Consider the following 13,463-nt stretch of genomic DNA (forward strand, 5'->3'; position numbering starts at 1 on the left):
TGTAATCGGCTCCATAACACTGAGACCGCATTGAGACATTATCGAGATGGAAGAAACGGATGTGGAGAATCTCAAAAGAGGCACAGAGCCCTGAAGTGCCGAATAGATGCTCGTCTCGACTGGACTACAAGGAGTTGTTAGATCAAAATTTCAGTCCAGGGATTTTTAATATGGCTATGAAACATTCGCTCCACAATCCAGATTGTGGGAAAATTTTTGAATGCACTTTCCGGAGAGTTACAGCTAAGAATTATTGGGATTCTTGACCAGAGAATCCCAAACAGATTGTCGGATTCTCCGGGGATCCTTCATTCATCGTACACAGATGGTTTGGATCACACCCACAATCACCGAACGCCATACGGTTTGACTATGGAACAATGTGCTCACACTCGGGTATGCTATATGAGCGGGATTATCTATACAAGGTCATATGGTCTCTCGCATGAAGAGACAATGCAGATTCGCAGAGTCTTTCGTGCGATTGGGACTCCCCAGAGACTACTTCGAATTTATTGAAGTGCGTCGTTGCTCTACACAATGCCAATTGACCATGAAACCCTTGCCCGTGAAAGGGTCAGGAATGGCATTTTACATTACTAGATGGGTTGACCTGGGATCCGGTACATTAGATGAGAAATGGCAAAGATACTTTCAACGAGGTAGATTCGCATTCGAATATCAACAGCAAACCAGATTCGTTAGTTTTGTCTTCTGTATTCGAGAATGATGGTGGATTTCGAAGCAAGATAGAGGATCAACGCTATGCACCATTGTTCCATCCTTCAGTCTCTGAAACCCGAGAGACATCAGTATAAGTAGAATGAATGGTTATTTGAAATACTCTATGTATTCTGACCGTTCAACGGAGAGGACATGAGGTGCAAATGCCACAATCTCTTCCAATAATTATGGTCGTGATTAGTCACCATCGTCTCTTCAAATACCGTGGTTTTGATTTGTCATCACCATCAAAATCTGTCTGTGATTTCGTGCCGCGGGGTAGTTTTGGACCCAAACACATGTTGATAGAATTTGAACATTCAACAATTTTACTCAAAACATATAATTGTGTATATTCGATAGAAAGCAATTCTGTATATAGTAGTTATTATACCTATCTAGGTATATTTCTGGGTACTATTATCAATATTTATATTTAGTATTGAAAACTCCCTATCGTACATCGTTTTTGATAATGTGATGATTTCCATACCTATGCCCCGCCATTATATAAGCCCGTGCCCTTCGAACTTTGGATCTTGAATTTTTGATAAAAACTTCCCAAACCGCAATCAAATCATATTCTTCAAATCGAAAACTACTACACCCCCCTTTTATAGATAACGAGATGGAGGATGACCGTGCACAAGTCGATTTGGGGGTAGCTGTCGATGTGGAAAATAATCTCGAAGAGCCGGTGGCACAACGCCAACCAAAGAAACGTTTCGTGGGAAGAAAGCAAGCTGCAGAAGCTGCTGCACGCAATGGCAACAATACAACTCCTGGGGACAGTGATGCCATTCAAGGTCTGTAACCGCACATTATCAGATTTCTTTCCCTAGCTAATATTCTCATAGTTGCTACCCCAAGAAGAATTCGAACATTAAATCAAGTTCCTTCCGAAATTCTGAATGACCCCGATATCAACGCTGCGATCGCTCTCCTTCCGCCAAACTATTCCTTCGAAATTCACAAAACTATACATAGAATAAGAATGAATGGATCAAAGAAAGTTGCGCTGCAGATGCCTGAAGGCCTACTGTTATTTGCAACCACAATTTCGGATATTCTCACACAATTTTGTCCTGGAATTGAGACGCTTATAATGGGAGATGTTACATACGGAGCCTGTTGTATTGATGATTATACCGCTCGAGCTTTAGGCTGTGACCTACTGGTGCATTATGCACATTCATGTTTGATTCCCGTGGATGTTACAAAGATCAAAACTCTATACGTTTTCGTCGATATCAGCATAGATACGGCACATTTACTTGCAACTCTGGAGAAGAACTTTGCCTCAGGAAAGACCATTGCCATGGTAGGAACAATTCAATTCAATGCGACATTACACGGTGTTCGAGCACCGCTCGAGAAAGCGGGGTACAATGTTCTCATTCCGCAAATTTCCCCTCTTAGCAAAGGCGAGATCCTTGGATGCACATCTCCTCAACTATCAACTGATGGTGTCGATATTATTCTTTATCTTGGCGATGGACGTTTTCATCTTGAGAGTGCAATGATCCACAATCCGACGATACCAGCTTACCGATACGATCCCTATTCTCGAAAACTCACTCGTGAAAGTTATGACCACAAGGAAATGCATACTCTGAGAAGAGATGCGATTGAAACCGCGAAACCTGCAAAGAAGTGGGGACTTATCTTAGGATCTCTTGGTCGTCAAGGAAATCCACACACCATGATAATGATTGAGAGAAAACTGGAAGAGCGAGGAATCCCATACATCAACTTACTTTTGAGCGAGATTTTCCCTGGAAAACTAGCTACGATGAGCGATGTCGAGTGTTGGGTACAGGTAGCATGCCCAAGACTCAGTATCGATTGGGGATATGCTTTCCCCAGGCCTCTGCTCACGCCATACGAAGCATTGATCGTATTGGGCCAAAAAGAAGATTGGGCAAAGAGCAACAATGATGTCTATCCTATGGATTACTATGGAAAGGAAGGTCTTGGCAGAACCAGGCCTATCTCAAGTATTCCAGTTGCTGGTTGAAAATCCATTTTTGCTGCCTACTCAGCTTTGTTCTCCCTCTTACTGTACGATATCATACAGTTGGTCAAATTGCCCTCAATACTATGTAACGCCCGGTGGATTTGGTTCATATATCTACCAATATGCCTCCAATGACACTCTGGTGCCACGGCAAATCCGCTAGACAGGAATGGGCAAATCAATACTATCGCGCTGGTTTGAGCTACCGCAACTGGTATATAGATAAAAATCCGAAGGCTCCAACACGAGGCGCATTTCCCGACCAAATTTCTCCGAGAGAGGTTCAAAGAAGCTGGGTCCGAAACAGTAGCCCTGAACTTCAGAACGCTAGTTACTTCGGCAAACATCTCATTGCAATACCCCCAAGGTGGGTGAGATTAATCTACAAGAGAAAATAAACTTGTTCCCAACTTGTTACTTCTAAAGAGACACCAATTTCTTCCGCAAGAACAGTGCCTGCGCTATTGAATATACTGCTATCCAATGACACTATTACAGTTAACTACGAAAATAAGATATTCAACAATCTTCATGTACGAGGCTCTCTCCTAGTTCATCTTGACACCCATATTGGATATTCAGGTACAATTTCCGAGTCGTTGCCCAATTTTGCGGGTTTCTGGGGTCTTTTGGTGAACTCCATATTCCGATATCTGGATCGATGACTGGTTCATTGGAGTGCACCTGGGACTGGGCTCAGACTTGGCGCTATTGCCTTCAAGACTAGCTGCTGGCGTTGAATTTTCGAGATCGACATCTCGCGGGCTGGCTGAGCAGGCCGAGGACATGTTTGGACGTGGATGTATGGGGTTGCGAAATAGCATATAGTTAGCAATGAAGATAGAAGAGGTATTATGCTATATGGTACATTTCTTGAGAACTACCGACTTAAAACCTACCAGTCCATAAAACTCGATGTTGTTGAAAACGCGGCTAAAAATATGACAAGAACACAAAACCCAGATACAAAAATTCAATCTCTTTCAATAGGGTTTCTTTATGTCTGCTAGTTCTCCCTTTTTGAAATGATACTCACAGTTTTATCGACTCATAATTCGCGACACGGCGGCAGATATTTGTAAGGAATTTTTTTGCATCGGCTGTTGTACAACACGAGTGAACGAATGAGGGTTAGGGTTGGGCCCGCTTTCATTTAGGCAGGTGACTGATTGGGTTGCTAAGATGATATGTTGTTAGGCGGAGAAGATAATTCATTCGCAGACTTGAAGATTATGCTGGTCTTCGTATCTGGGGATTGGCGGTGTGGCTAAAGTCTTCCTCCGATGCGGATTTTGAATGGAATAGTCAGGTAGGTAGCATACGTTATCAGAGATGGTATAGGAAGGAATTCTGAATGATTTTAAGTCGAGGATTTGCTTGCTTGAGCTGCGAGAGATAGAGATTGCTTCACAGATGGATTTCACGGTTGAATTGAAAAATGCACATAAAGTCAGATGAAGAAAGTTCAAAGTTAAACGCTTGATTTGTCGAGTGCTTAGTACGTAAACAAATGATAAGTAACGCTAAGCCTCGCTTTCAACAATACCTTCGGAAGTAATGAAAGGTCCTGTCTAATCTAGTGACCATCAGATCAAAGGTTCTTCCCAGACAAAACCGCATACCAAAGACTTTTTGTTTCATTAATCAGAGTGAATGAAGTCCCTTCGATAGGCATCTTTCTCTAACTCGGAAGTGTGATTAGACGCCGGAATAGGTGATGCCTCAAATACGCAGAAGATCTCATCTCCATATTTTCTCTTCGCCAGAAAGCTCCAGAGATCTTTCAATTCATCTGGACTATCGACGGAGAATCTTTCCTCAGATAGCAGCATCAAGTCCAACGAGATATTGTTCCAGCATCGAGATGCCGTTTGGTAGGGGTTTCTCCTGCCCAGTGAATGAAGATGGATACATCTCCTTTTATACACGAAAACTTCTCAGACGAAGCTTGAATATTGATGGTCTGAATGAGCGTATGCGAAATTGTTGAGAAGTCTGCTGGTGAGACGATTCCGAGAGTCGTATCGCAAAGAAAGGGAAATGATCCATCTGAGATGTTCATAGCTCGGATTTGGATACCAGGAGTTATTGATGGTTGAGCGCCTGATGAGGATTGATCAGACATCTCTGGAAAGAAATTTGTTATGTCTGTGGAGTATGGTTCAACAGAGCTATAACTCACTGTTTTGGACTCTTGGGAGGTGATTAATATCGCTTTAGAAGAATTGTATTACTTTGAATAAGGGGTCTATGACCAGAAAATAGAAAAACAAGTATGATATAACGCTGGAACAGTATTCAGGACGCTAAGCTCAACGATTGTACAGCCACAAATATTCACTAATACTGTCAGATTGCGTTTGCTTGACTCTGAACAAAAACGTACCTGATCCTACTGCTGAATATTCTGAAACAATATGGAAATTCTGATTGAATGTGTCAAGCGGAGTTTGAGTCAAGCGAGATTTTGTCAAGAGAAATACTTCCAAGTCAAACATAATCTATGGTGCCTGGACAGTAAATAGATCTGGCTACCTTCCTGATCGATTGCTTCAAAATGATATGTGCACTACCACTCGCGGAGAGTCTTGACATTGGATTATTCAATGTGATCCATGAAATCTATTGAAGTGCTCTTTGTGATGGAGGGCCTATGAATAGAGCAATGTATCACGTCGCGATAATCTCTCTCAGCCAGCAATTCGAGGAGAAACTCGAAATTTACCCTATGCCGTGGGCCTTTCTCACGTTTGTACAATTTCATTGTTTTTACCCCAATGTCATTCCACCTTTTGCATTTCAACCATTCGGACCATTTCGACCATCCGTCACATTCTGGTGGGACATCCCCATCCCAAACAACAAACACGTCGACAATCTCGGGACTCACTCCCAAAAGAGGTACAAATTGAAAGTCGATAATCTGCTGCAGATTGCGTAGCATCTGCCACCAGTCTTGGGGAGAGTCTATATCGAGAAGACTATCGCAAAGGATTGAGGGTCCGCGACCTCTTACACTATTGTAGCCCCCGTTCTCGACCAGAACATCGAGACAAACTTGTACTTTCAATCCACGATCAACAAATAGTGCAGATTGAGGCTTGGGTGAAGGAGACCTGAATGACGGAGATTCGAGTGAAATGAACTTGAGTAAAGAAGGCTCGGGTGAAAGAGGCTCAGATGAAGGAGAGATAAACTTTGGTGGAGGACTCTCTGGTGAAAGAGACTCAGATGAAGGAGATACAGATGAGGGTGACTCGGGTGAAGCAGATTCAGATGAGGGAGACTCAGGCGAATCGAATTCCGGTGAAGTAGGCATATTTATGTTTCTCGAGAGAACAATTAAGTAAACGAAAATAACTTGACATCCAAAACAAAAGGTTAAGATACTGTTATAAATTTCGTGATTATTAACCAAAAAACACCACATCGATGGAATTTTGAAGTAGGGGCTCTCAAAAATCCATAGTGTACCAATATTGCATCGAAGCTTCCCATTCCGGATGGTAGCTTGGGCTGTGGAGATTACTAGCTCCGTGAAGGTAGTTCCATATTCATTTGAGGAAGGAATGAGGTGCAGCCTGACTCCCTCGTTATGAGCCCTGAAATTTCTACTTTTGCACACTAATATTATGCGTCTCTGTGCTGGTGGGTGTTTCTGATTGTGTACTTTCGTTCTTCGAATTGTTTTGAATGATTCCGATTTGAAATGATAACCAAGCATGCAGGCGTAGTCAGCTTTGTCGGTCTTTTTCCTTTGTTCTGAGCATACTCTCTATGCCTCGAACAAAATAACAGCCTCGAGAGTTGACACACATGATCTTTCGTACTAGAATAAAAGACAAGCTTCAAATGAGTTATGGAGTGACCGAAATGACGAGCGGCAGCTTGGCAATGTGATGATCGCCGACATCGAAAAGACTCTGGAGCACAGAAATCCGAATAAATTACACCTGAATGCATTTGGAACGAGCCCAGAAAGAGCGTGATAAGGTATTCATTCTTTGGCGATGCAATCTTCTCATCTCGGTATTGCGTTGTTTGGATCAGTAGATTGAGTAACATTGCCAAAAAAGATGGCAAAAGAATCTCCCAATCTCCCAGAATTATCTCAGTATCCTTTAAGATGATAGGGAATCTGGGCCATTCGAACAAATGAATCATTCAACCTCCAGTCTTCCTGACTTTAAAATCAAAGATAGTCTCACCTGAGTTGTAGTCCATGATCCCAAGTAGTCTTTCCTGTTAGGGAATGATCTCGTTGCCATTCACTTCCCCTGGAAAAGATGCAGATCACTAGTTATCATGCGAGAGTTTCTGTGACCAAGTAAGCCGACAAGCTTTTTTGTGGTGCTTTTTGCGAATCGAGTATTGCAGCGTTTTCAGCCCGCCCAGAATGTTTTCCAGGCTGAATGGCCAGCTTAAAGTTGACCTTGTTCATCATTGACATGATATCTAGGAATTCTACGATATAGACCTGGATTCTCCGCATCAATATCAAGGAAGTCATCAACGGACCAATCATGCTTTGCTGGCCAGGTGAGCTGGGACTGTGATTGAAATTCTTGATATGAGTCCCTTGAATCGACTGGCTGTTCCCATGAAATCGACGGCGGCGGAAATGCTTGCTTGATCGCTAGCACATTTCACCACAGACAGCTACAGATTCGTACACTCTTGAACATGCTGAAGAAATGTAATTCGCATGAAGTTGACGACTTGTTCCTTCAATTGCCATAGCTATAAGTTCTTGGTCTCTCGAGTGACTCAACTCAGGGGTAGCTTTCTTTCAATATGGCCGCCTGCGCATGGAAGTCTGGCCACTCCTGGTCCAATTGAACTAACAATCTCATAGCAGAACTTTGCCCCGAAGAGTATGGTTTAATTTCAGTATGATTCATATAAAGTTCCGTGTAGATTTCTTCGAGAAAGCAAGCCATTTTGATTTTGGCCAAGAAGACTATCTCCAATGGACTTGGCTGATCGAACTCCGGCAATGGGACACTGCATTCGAGCAGGTATGATCGATAAACTTGGCTGCACCTGAAGAGCCTTAACTTGTCTATGATATACATAGACCAGAAAAGATTAGTTCGCTCTGGACTTATGAATTGGCCGGGCTGATGGAGGCCAATGGACCTCGCCATTTGGTGAGCTAATGCTATGTGCTTCGCAGCTACTTGATGATCATAGAACTCTCTTGTAACAAAACTCTGAGGACTGTTAGATTCACTCTTGCCCATCTGCGTGGGAAATCAAATGAGATCAAAGCTTAAGTCTAGACCAAGAATTACCACAGTACTGAGGATCGAATTTGAATCATATCTTTGAATATTTCGGGATAATTAAAATCACTTACCAATGTAAAAAGAGCTTGGCTGCTGGCTATCCGCGGCTTGAGAAGAGTGTCTAAGATTGAGAAAGATCTCTTGGCATTATTCAAGAGCATGAACATGAGGTCTTCATGTTTTGAGGGAGCCCCAGGAGGATATATCTTCAATTTTGCCAACAAAGAGAGTAGAATTATATTCTTAAAGCAAAGAATCCATGTGGGGGTCTGCATACTCACAGCCTATACTATACTGCTCATCTATAGCTTTCAATAGCGTATCTCTGTCAAAGATTGGCAATGGATCATCGATTTCTTTCAAGTAAAACTCTAGTGTAACTTCCAAAAGGGCTCTTGGTGGTAAAGCTATAGGCTTGCCATCGCTTTCAACCTCCGACGGCTGTGGCATTGGCAGCGTTTTGGGAAGGTCCGTCAATCTCTGCAGCGTGGATGACACCTTTGGGTCGCTCGCAATTAATATGTCAACAAGGGAAAAATTTCCATAATCTTTGGAGTTGGCTTTCTTTTCAAACCGTACTTTTGTGAATCAAAAGAAGCGTAAGCGGAGCTCTGTCCATAGAATCTTTCGTCGCCAGCAGCATCCATGAATCGATGTGAAGATCATCATATATCCTGGCTGTGGGCCTGATTGATTGCTTCCAAATGGATCATCAGAAATAGAAGCATGAATAGAAAAATCGATGGCCACGTGATATGGAGAAGCAGTGAAGGTAGAAGATGCGATTGATGAATGGGAGCTGTTCAAATGCTGTGCAATTCGAGAAAACAGCACTTTCGATGCTAGCTAGCCTGGTATTCAGGCCATCAAAATCTTCAACTCTTTCCAGGTCAATTTATATTCCAACTCGTATTCCGAAGGAGGTGGACTTACAGCTTTCTGGTAACATTAGGTCTTTTCTCCCGACATGAAAATTCACATTAGTGATGAGACTTGGCACAATTTGAACATTCCGGGAGTAAGCGATCATATCGTAATTATCTTGCGCTTTTTGCATTGATCACACACTTGGTCACTTCCTTGAGAGTTCTTCGTGCACAACTGACCCTCCATCTCGATCTGCTAGCCACGGTCGTTTGTATATCAAAGAGAGGCTCTCCGTGTTAAATACGCGGTGAAAAGTGTATTGGTATCGAGTGATAATATCTCTTGCTTTTCAATTTGGCTATTTGTAAGGATCAAAAACATGAGGACCTGTAAGAATGATGTTATACTCAGATCCTGTGAATACCAGACATGAATTCACTATCAATCTGCACTTGATGTAGAATATTGGAGTGAAGGGTACACCCCGGGGCCAGGTACACAAGTAAGCTTTGTCATCATTTCATCATTAGCTAAAGCCCATGCATAAAACGTGACCAGGCGACAATCTCGTTTCCTTGGAGCAACGTCGCGTCTGCGACCACCCCGCTCTGTTAACAGGAAGCCGTAGTAGATGCACATGTAAGCACTCAACGATCTTACTTATAATTATTTTCGTAATACTCTTAATGATACTGAGAGTTACAATAATTTGGATTAAACTACCGATACTGACATTTTCAACTACCAAGTCATAACCAGCAGAAGCTTTATTCCCATCCAAACGAATACCTTACTGTTACCATCAAACAACTCAAGTATCCACCAAATATGCCTTCACTCCGCCGCAGTAAGCCCCCAAAGTGTCCCCTCCTCGCCCTACCTCGCGAAATTCGAGACGAAATCCATCGATATGTTCAATTAGGACAGCGAATTGACAAGCCAAGAGCAACGAGCTCTGGCTATCTCAGACCAGACGACAATACAATATGGCCCAACGCTTATCAACTCCTCAAAGACTCCGAGTATCGAGAAGAAAAAGATCCCAGGGCGGTGTTCCGGCCAGATGCCGAAGATATCCTTATACTGGCGCGAACGTGCGAACAGCTTTATAAAGAATCAAACCAAATCTTCTACAGTGAGAATGCGTTCTCGTTTGAGGGCACTTGGAGTTTGTATTGTTATCTGTACATGATTGGCGAGGAAAAGCGACGGTGTATTCGCCATATAAATTTCCAATTCAGAGGAATTCAGAGGGTAGATGCATTCAAGTTACTTGGCGAGTGTAAATCGTTAAGCACTCTCAGGATAGGAGTTGGACAGGATACGATGTCTGGTAGTAAACAACCGAAGTTGGATTTAATGACAGCCAGAGGTCTTTCTACATTGAGAAAAATAAGAGGGATGGAAAATTTGGTGGTAGATGTGGTAGAAATGGACCAACCATCCAGACATACTTACTCGTTCCCCTACACAGGATCGCTGGACCAATCATCCACACATGCTTACTTGTTACCCTACAGAGGATCGCTGGACGTACCCTCAAAGGTTCCGTATTTCATGCCGGGAAAGGTTCAAGAATTTGCAAGGACGTTGACAGAGGAGATGAACTGGAAAGAGGAGACGCCGGAGCAGAATCAAATCCAGGATGTATCATTTGAAGAGGAAGAAGTTCTACAGTCGAAGCCAAAGTCCAAAAATTCCAAACCAACAGTAATTTCCAGTACTCGAACTCTACGCTCAGGTAAAATCCAAAAGTCGACATCCACACCTAAGAGAAAGGTGGCGAAAAAAGCAAAGACAAGTGGAAAGGGGAATTAAACTTACTACTTTGGCTTCTCGGAATCGGTTTACCGTGGGTGGTGGGACATGAGAATCACAAAGAGTTGGCCATTGATGAACGTATCAACTTTCGATATACGCTTTCCATTGCTCTCTCGTCTACATTCATTTGCCTCCATTGCTTCCGTGAAGCTTCCCGTCGACTGTTCATCCTCCTCCGACATTTCTTTTCAAATCATCGCTTTAGGAATGAGATGGACACCAACCCCATCTATCCTACGATCTTACGATCCCAAAGACTCACAATCTCTTCAGCCATGGATTTTCTCTTCCCTTTTTCAATACTCCATGATCAATCGATGCGCAAGAAAAAAGTCTCTCAACCCCATCCCAACTCCTCTCGACGAGAAATAACGTCGAACATAGTAGTACAAGCATTCGTCAGTACTATTTAAATATCGGTACCCTACAACCCTCAAAGAACGATCTTATTATAGGAATAGCCTTGAAATAAGAAGATGTAAGAGTAATTATAATCACTAATAAATATCAAACCAAATACTATTTCCAATTCCACTCTTCGGTGAAGACTACGTAATCTCAACATGTATGATGACGTTAAAGTGCTAAATACTCTTCTTATGATCTATGATCTCTTCTCGCTCATCAACAGAGCTGTTGTATGTCTGAAATGGAATGCGATCAGATGGCATGACACACGTAACTATCACAGAAGTCTTCACGTAAGATTATTAAAACTTCAGTCTAATAGAAAAACATCAAAAAGAATTGTCAATTGAGATCAAAACACCTCTTTCACCAAACAGCCTCAGCTCATACACATGGATGACATCACAAACAAATATGTTTCTCCACTGATAGACAAATTCTATCCTAATAGTATCATCTCATTCACCATATATCATATTGATATTCTCAAATTTCAGTTTTCCTATGTAAAGAGTATGTTGCAAAAGATCCCCAACGCCACAAAAGGGATATATCTATGCCCAATCCATTTTCCCATCATCATGCATGCAATGCGAAAAGTGAAGTTACATTTTCTAATTGACTAATCGACTAATAATCATCACCGCGACTGATCACCTCTTTGCAGTTTGGCCTGAGGACGATTGTCTATTTCTTGTTAGCGATGTTTTTTTTTTCAACAGGGGATGGAAGAGCTTACATGTTCAAATTGCGCGGTGTAAGAGCCCTTTTTATCGACAAGAGGTGGGTAATCTTGCACGATACCATGGGAGACTAATGCGTTTAACTGCTTTTGTCAGATATTATGCTAGAAGTGTGGGTGAATACAAACTCACTCCGAGTAGATATTTATCTTGGCCTAAACGATCCAAATATCTTCTGCAGAAAGGTAAGGTGCCAAAGTTCTTGTTGATAACATTAAGAAGTTTGCCAGCCGATGCGATACGTAATGGAACGTTGGGGGCATCAGCAACCTTAGCATAATGAGAACATTCGAGCTATAACTGATTAATATCTGTAAACAGGTAATTCTCATGCATGGACTTACATCATCTCTAACATAACCATTTCCAGTACTTCCGAAAGTTTCAATAGCGAAAACCTCCCCTTCTTCCATCTTTGTCTGGTCATTGCTCTTAACAATCGGGACACTCTTTCCACCGTGGATCTTCCATTGTAGAATATCATGACCATTCAAGTTTCTAATCGGCTTGACTTGATAAGTTTGACCCTTAATCTCAACCTCGTAACTTTCCATTGTCTCCTGAATATGCTCGCCAATTTCTCCCAATCTCGCATCAATTCCGGCTTCCTTGATTCCGGTATTTGTAGCTTGCTTAACGGCCTCGAGAAGATTATCGTACATGGGATCAAATGCAATAGTAAAAGCACTGTCCACAATTCTACCGTTGATGTGAACTCCGAAATCGACTTTCATGACATTCTCATAAGCCAAAACGGTCTTGTTTCCAGCGTTTGGACTGTAATGAGCAGCAATGTGGTCCAGGTTGACACCAGTTGGGAAAGCGACACCACCCTTAATATTGTCTCCCTCCTCTAAACCAGGGTGACCAGTCAAAGCTCTCACACTATCCTCGATTCCTTCCGCGATTTCCGTCAAGGTCTGCCCGGGCTTAATGTTGGCTTTAGCGTATTGTCTAACCTGTCTATGAATCTCGGCACCCTGTCGATACTCCTGCAAGAAATCATTATTCATGCGATCCAAATAACGCTTCTCTTCGCTGGTAGTTCGATAGTTATTTTCGTCTCTATATTCGACTTCCTCTCCAACAGGGTACTCGCCGCTTGGAAAAAGGTTCGACAGGAGAACTCGTGGAGGCGATGATTGGACTTTAGGGTCGCTCAGCCTTCTTCTTGGGCTTCTTCTTCCTCTTCCTCTTCTTCTTTGCTCCTCCTTCTCCGGCACCTTCGCCATTTCCTGGCTCCTCTTCATCGTCATCTGAATCTTCGGCCTCGGCTTCGGGTTGCGCGTTTCCGTCTGCCTTTGCTTCTGCGGCAGATTCCATTACAGCATTAGGGTCCTTCACTGTACATTTTGTTAGATCATATTCCCCAAGAATAGAGGGTTCTGGCGCAGTCCCCCAAAATGAGGGGTTGATTTTTACTTACCCTTCAAATTCTTCAATGCATCAGTAACCTGTGCTGCCATCTTGAATCACCTTATAACAAGACCCTCGAGTCTTGTTCCCAATGCTACAAATATATGTAATTGACCTTTGTATTAATAACAAAAGTCCAGCTGTTGGCAAAATAATAATTGATTGAAAGAGAAATCTAAC

At 42.5% G+C, this 13,463-nt stretch overlaps 5 protein-coding genes across 5 annotated transcripts; 2 read left to right on the forward strand and 3 right to left on the reverse strand.

Moving 5' to 3' along the window:
- The first annotated feature begins 1,143 nt into the window (after positions 1-1,143).
- Positions 1,144-4,168, forward strand: EAF02_005933 (uncharacterized protein). The gene is made up of 2 exons (XM_038901981.1): positions 1,144-1,529; positions 1,581-4,168. Exons 1-2 carry the CDS (start codon positions 1,352-1,354, stop codon positions 2,738-2,740), a joined length of 1,338 nt encoding a protein of 445 aa, XP_038758198.1. The 5' UTR covers positions 1,144-1,351; the 3' UTR covers positions 2,741-4,168.
- A 1,171-nt stretch (positions 4,169-5,339) lies between these two features.
- EAF02_005934 (uncharacterized protein) lies at positions 5,340-6,059 on the reverse strand (the record flags this gene model as incomplete). Its single annotated transcript, XM_038901982.1, has 1 exon — positions 5,340-6,059. One exon carries the CDS (start codon positions 6,057-6,059, stop codon positions 5,340-5,342), a length of 720 nt encoding a protein of 239 aa, XP_038758199.1.
- A 1,453-nt stretch (positions 6,060-7,512) lies between these two features.
- Positions 7,513-8,478, reverse strand: EAF02_005935 (uncharacterized protein; the record flags this gene model as incomplete). Its single annotated transcript, XM_038901983.1, has 3 exons — positions 7,513-7,953; positions 8,100-8,149; positions 8,310-8,478. The coding sequence occupies 3 exons, from the start codon at positions 8,476-8,478 to the stop codon at positions 7,513-7,515; spliced, it is 660 nt and encodes a 219-aa protein (XP_038758200.1).
- Positions 8,479-9,723: 1,245 nt separating this feature from the next.
- On the forward strand, positions 9,724-10,713 carry EAF02_005936 (uncharacterized protein; the record flags this gene model as incomplete). The annotated part of the gene is made up of 1 exon (XM_038901984.1): positions 9,724-10,713. The coding sequence occupies one exon, from the start codon at positions 9,724-9,726 to the stop codon at positions 10,711-10,713; it is 990 nt and encodes a 329-aa protein (XP_038758201.1).
- Positions 10,714-11,754: 1,041 nt separating this feature from the next.
- On the reverse strand, positions 11,755-13,333 carry EAF02_005937 (uncharacterized protein; the record flags this gene model as incomplete). Its single annotated transcript, XM_038901985.1, has 6 exons — positions 11,755-11,811; positions 11,864-11,950; positions 12,000-12,161; positions 12,212-13,014; positions 13,091-13,210; positions 13,294-13,333. The coding sequence occupies 6 exons, from the start codon at positions 13,331-13,333 to the stop codon at positions 11,755-11,757; spliced, it is 1,269 nt and encodes a 422-aa protein (XP_038758202.1).
- Between the last annotated feature and the right edge of the window lie 130 nt (positions 13,334-13,463).

This window comes from Botrytis sinoallii, assembly GCF_014898435.1.
Source record: "Botrytis sinoallii strain Bc 23 chromosome Unknown BSIN_009, whole genome shotgun sequence".
Taxonomy (NCBI): domain Eukaryota; kingdom Fungi; phylum Ascomycota; class Leotiomycetes; order Helotiales; family Sclerotiniaceae; genus Botrytis; species Botrytis sinoallii.

Excerpts from the sequence above, each read along its gene's own strand:
- EAF02_005933 (XM_038901981.1), top strand. The coding sequence starts at position 1,352 with ATGGAGGATGACCGTGCACAAGTCGATTTGGGGGTAGCTGTCGATGTG. Across the intron at positions 1,530-1,580 it reads GGACAGTGATGCCATTCAAG|TTGCTACCCCAAGAAGAATT; the intron begins GTCTGTAACCGC and ends ATATTCTCATAG.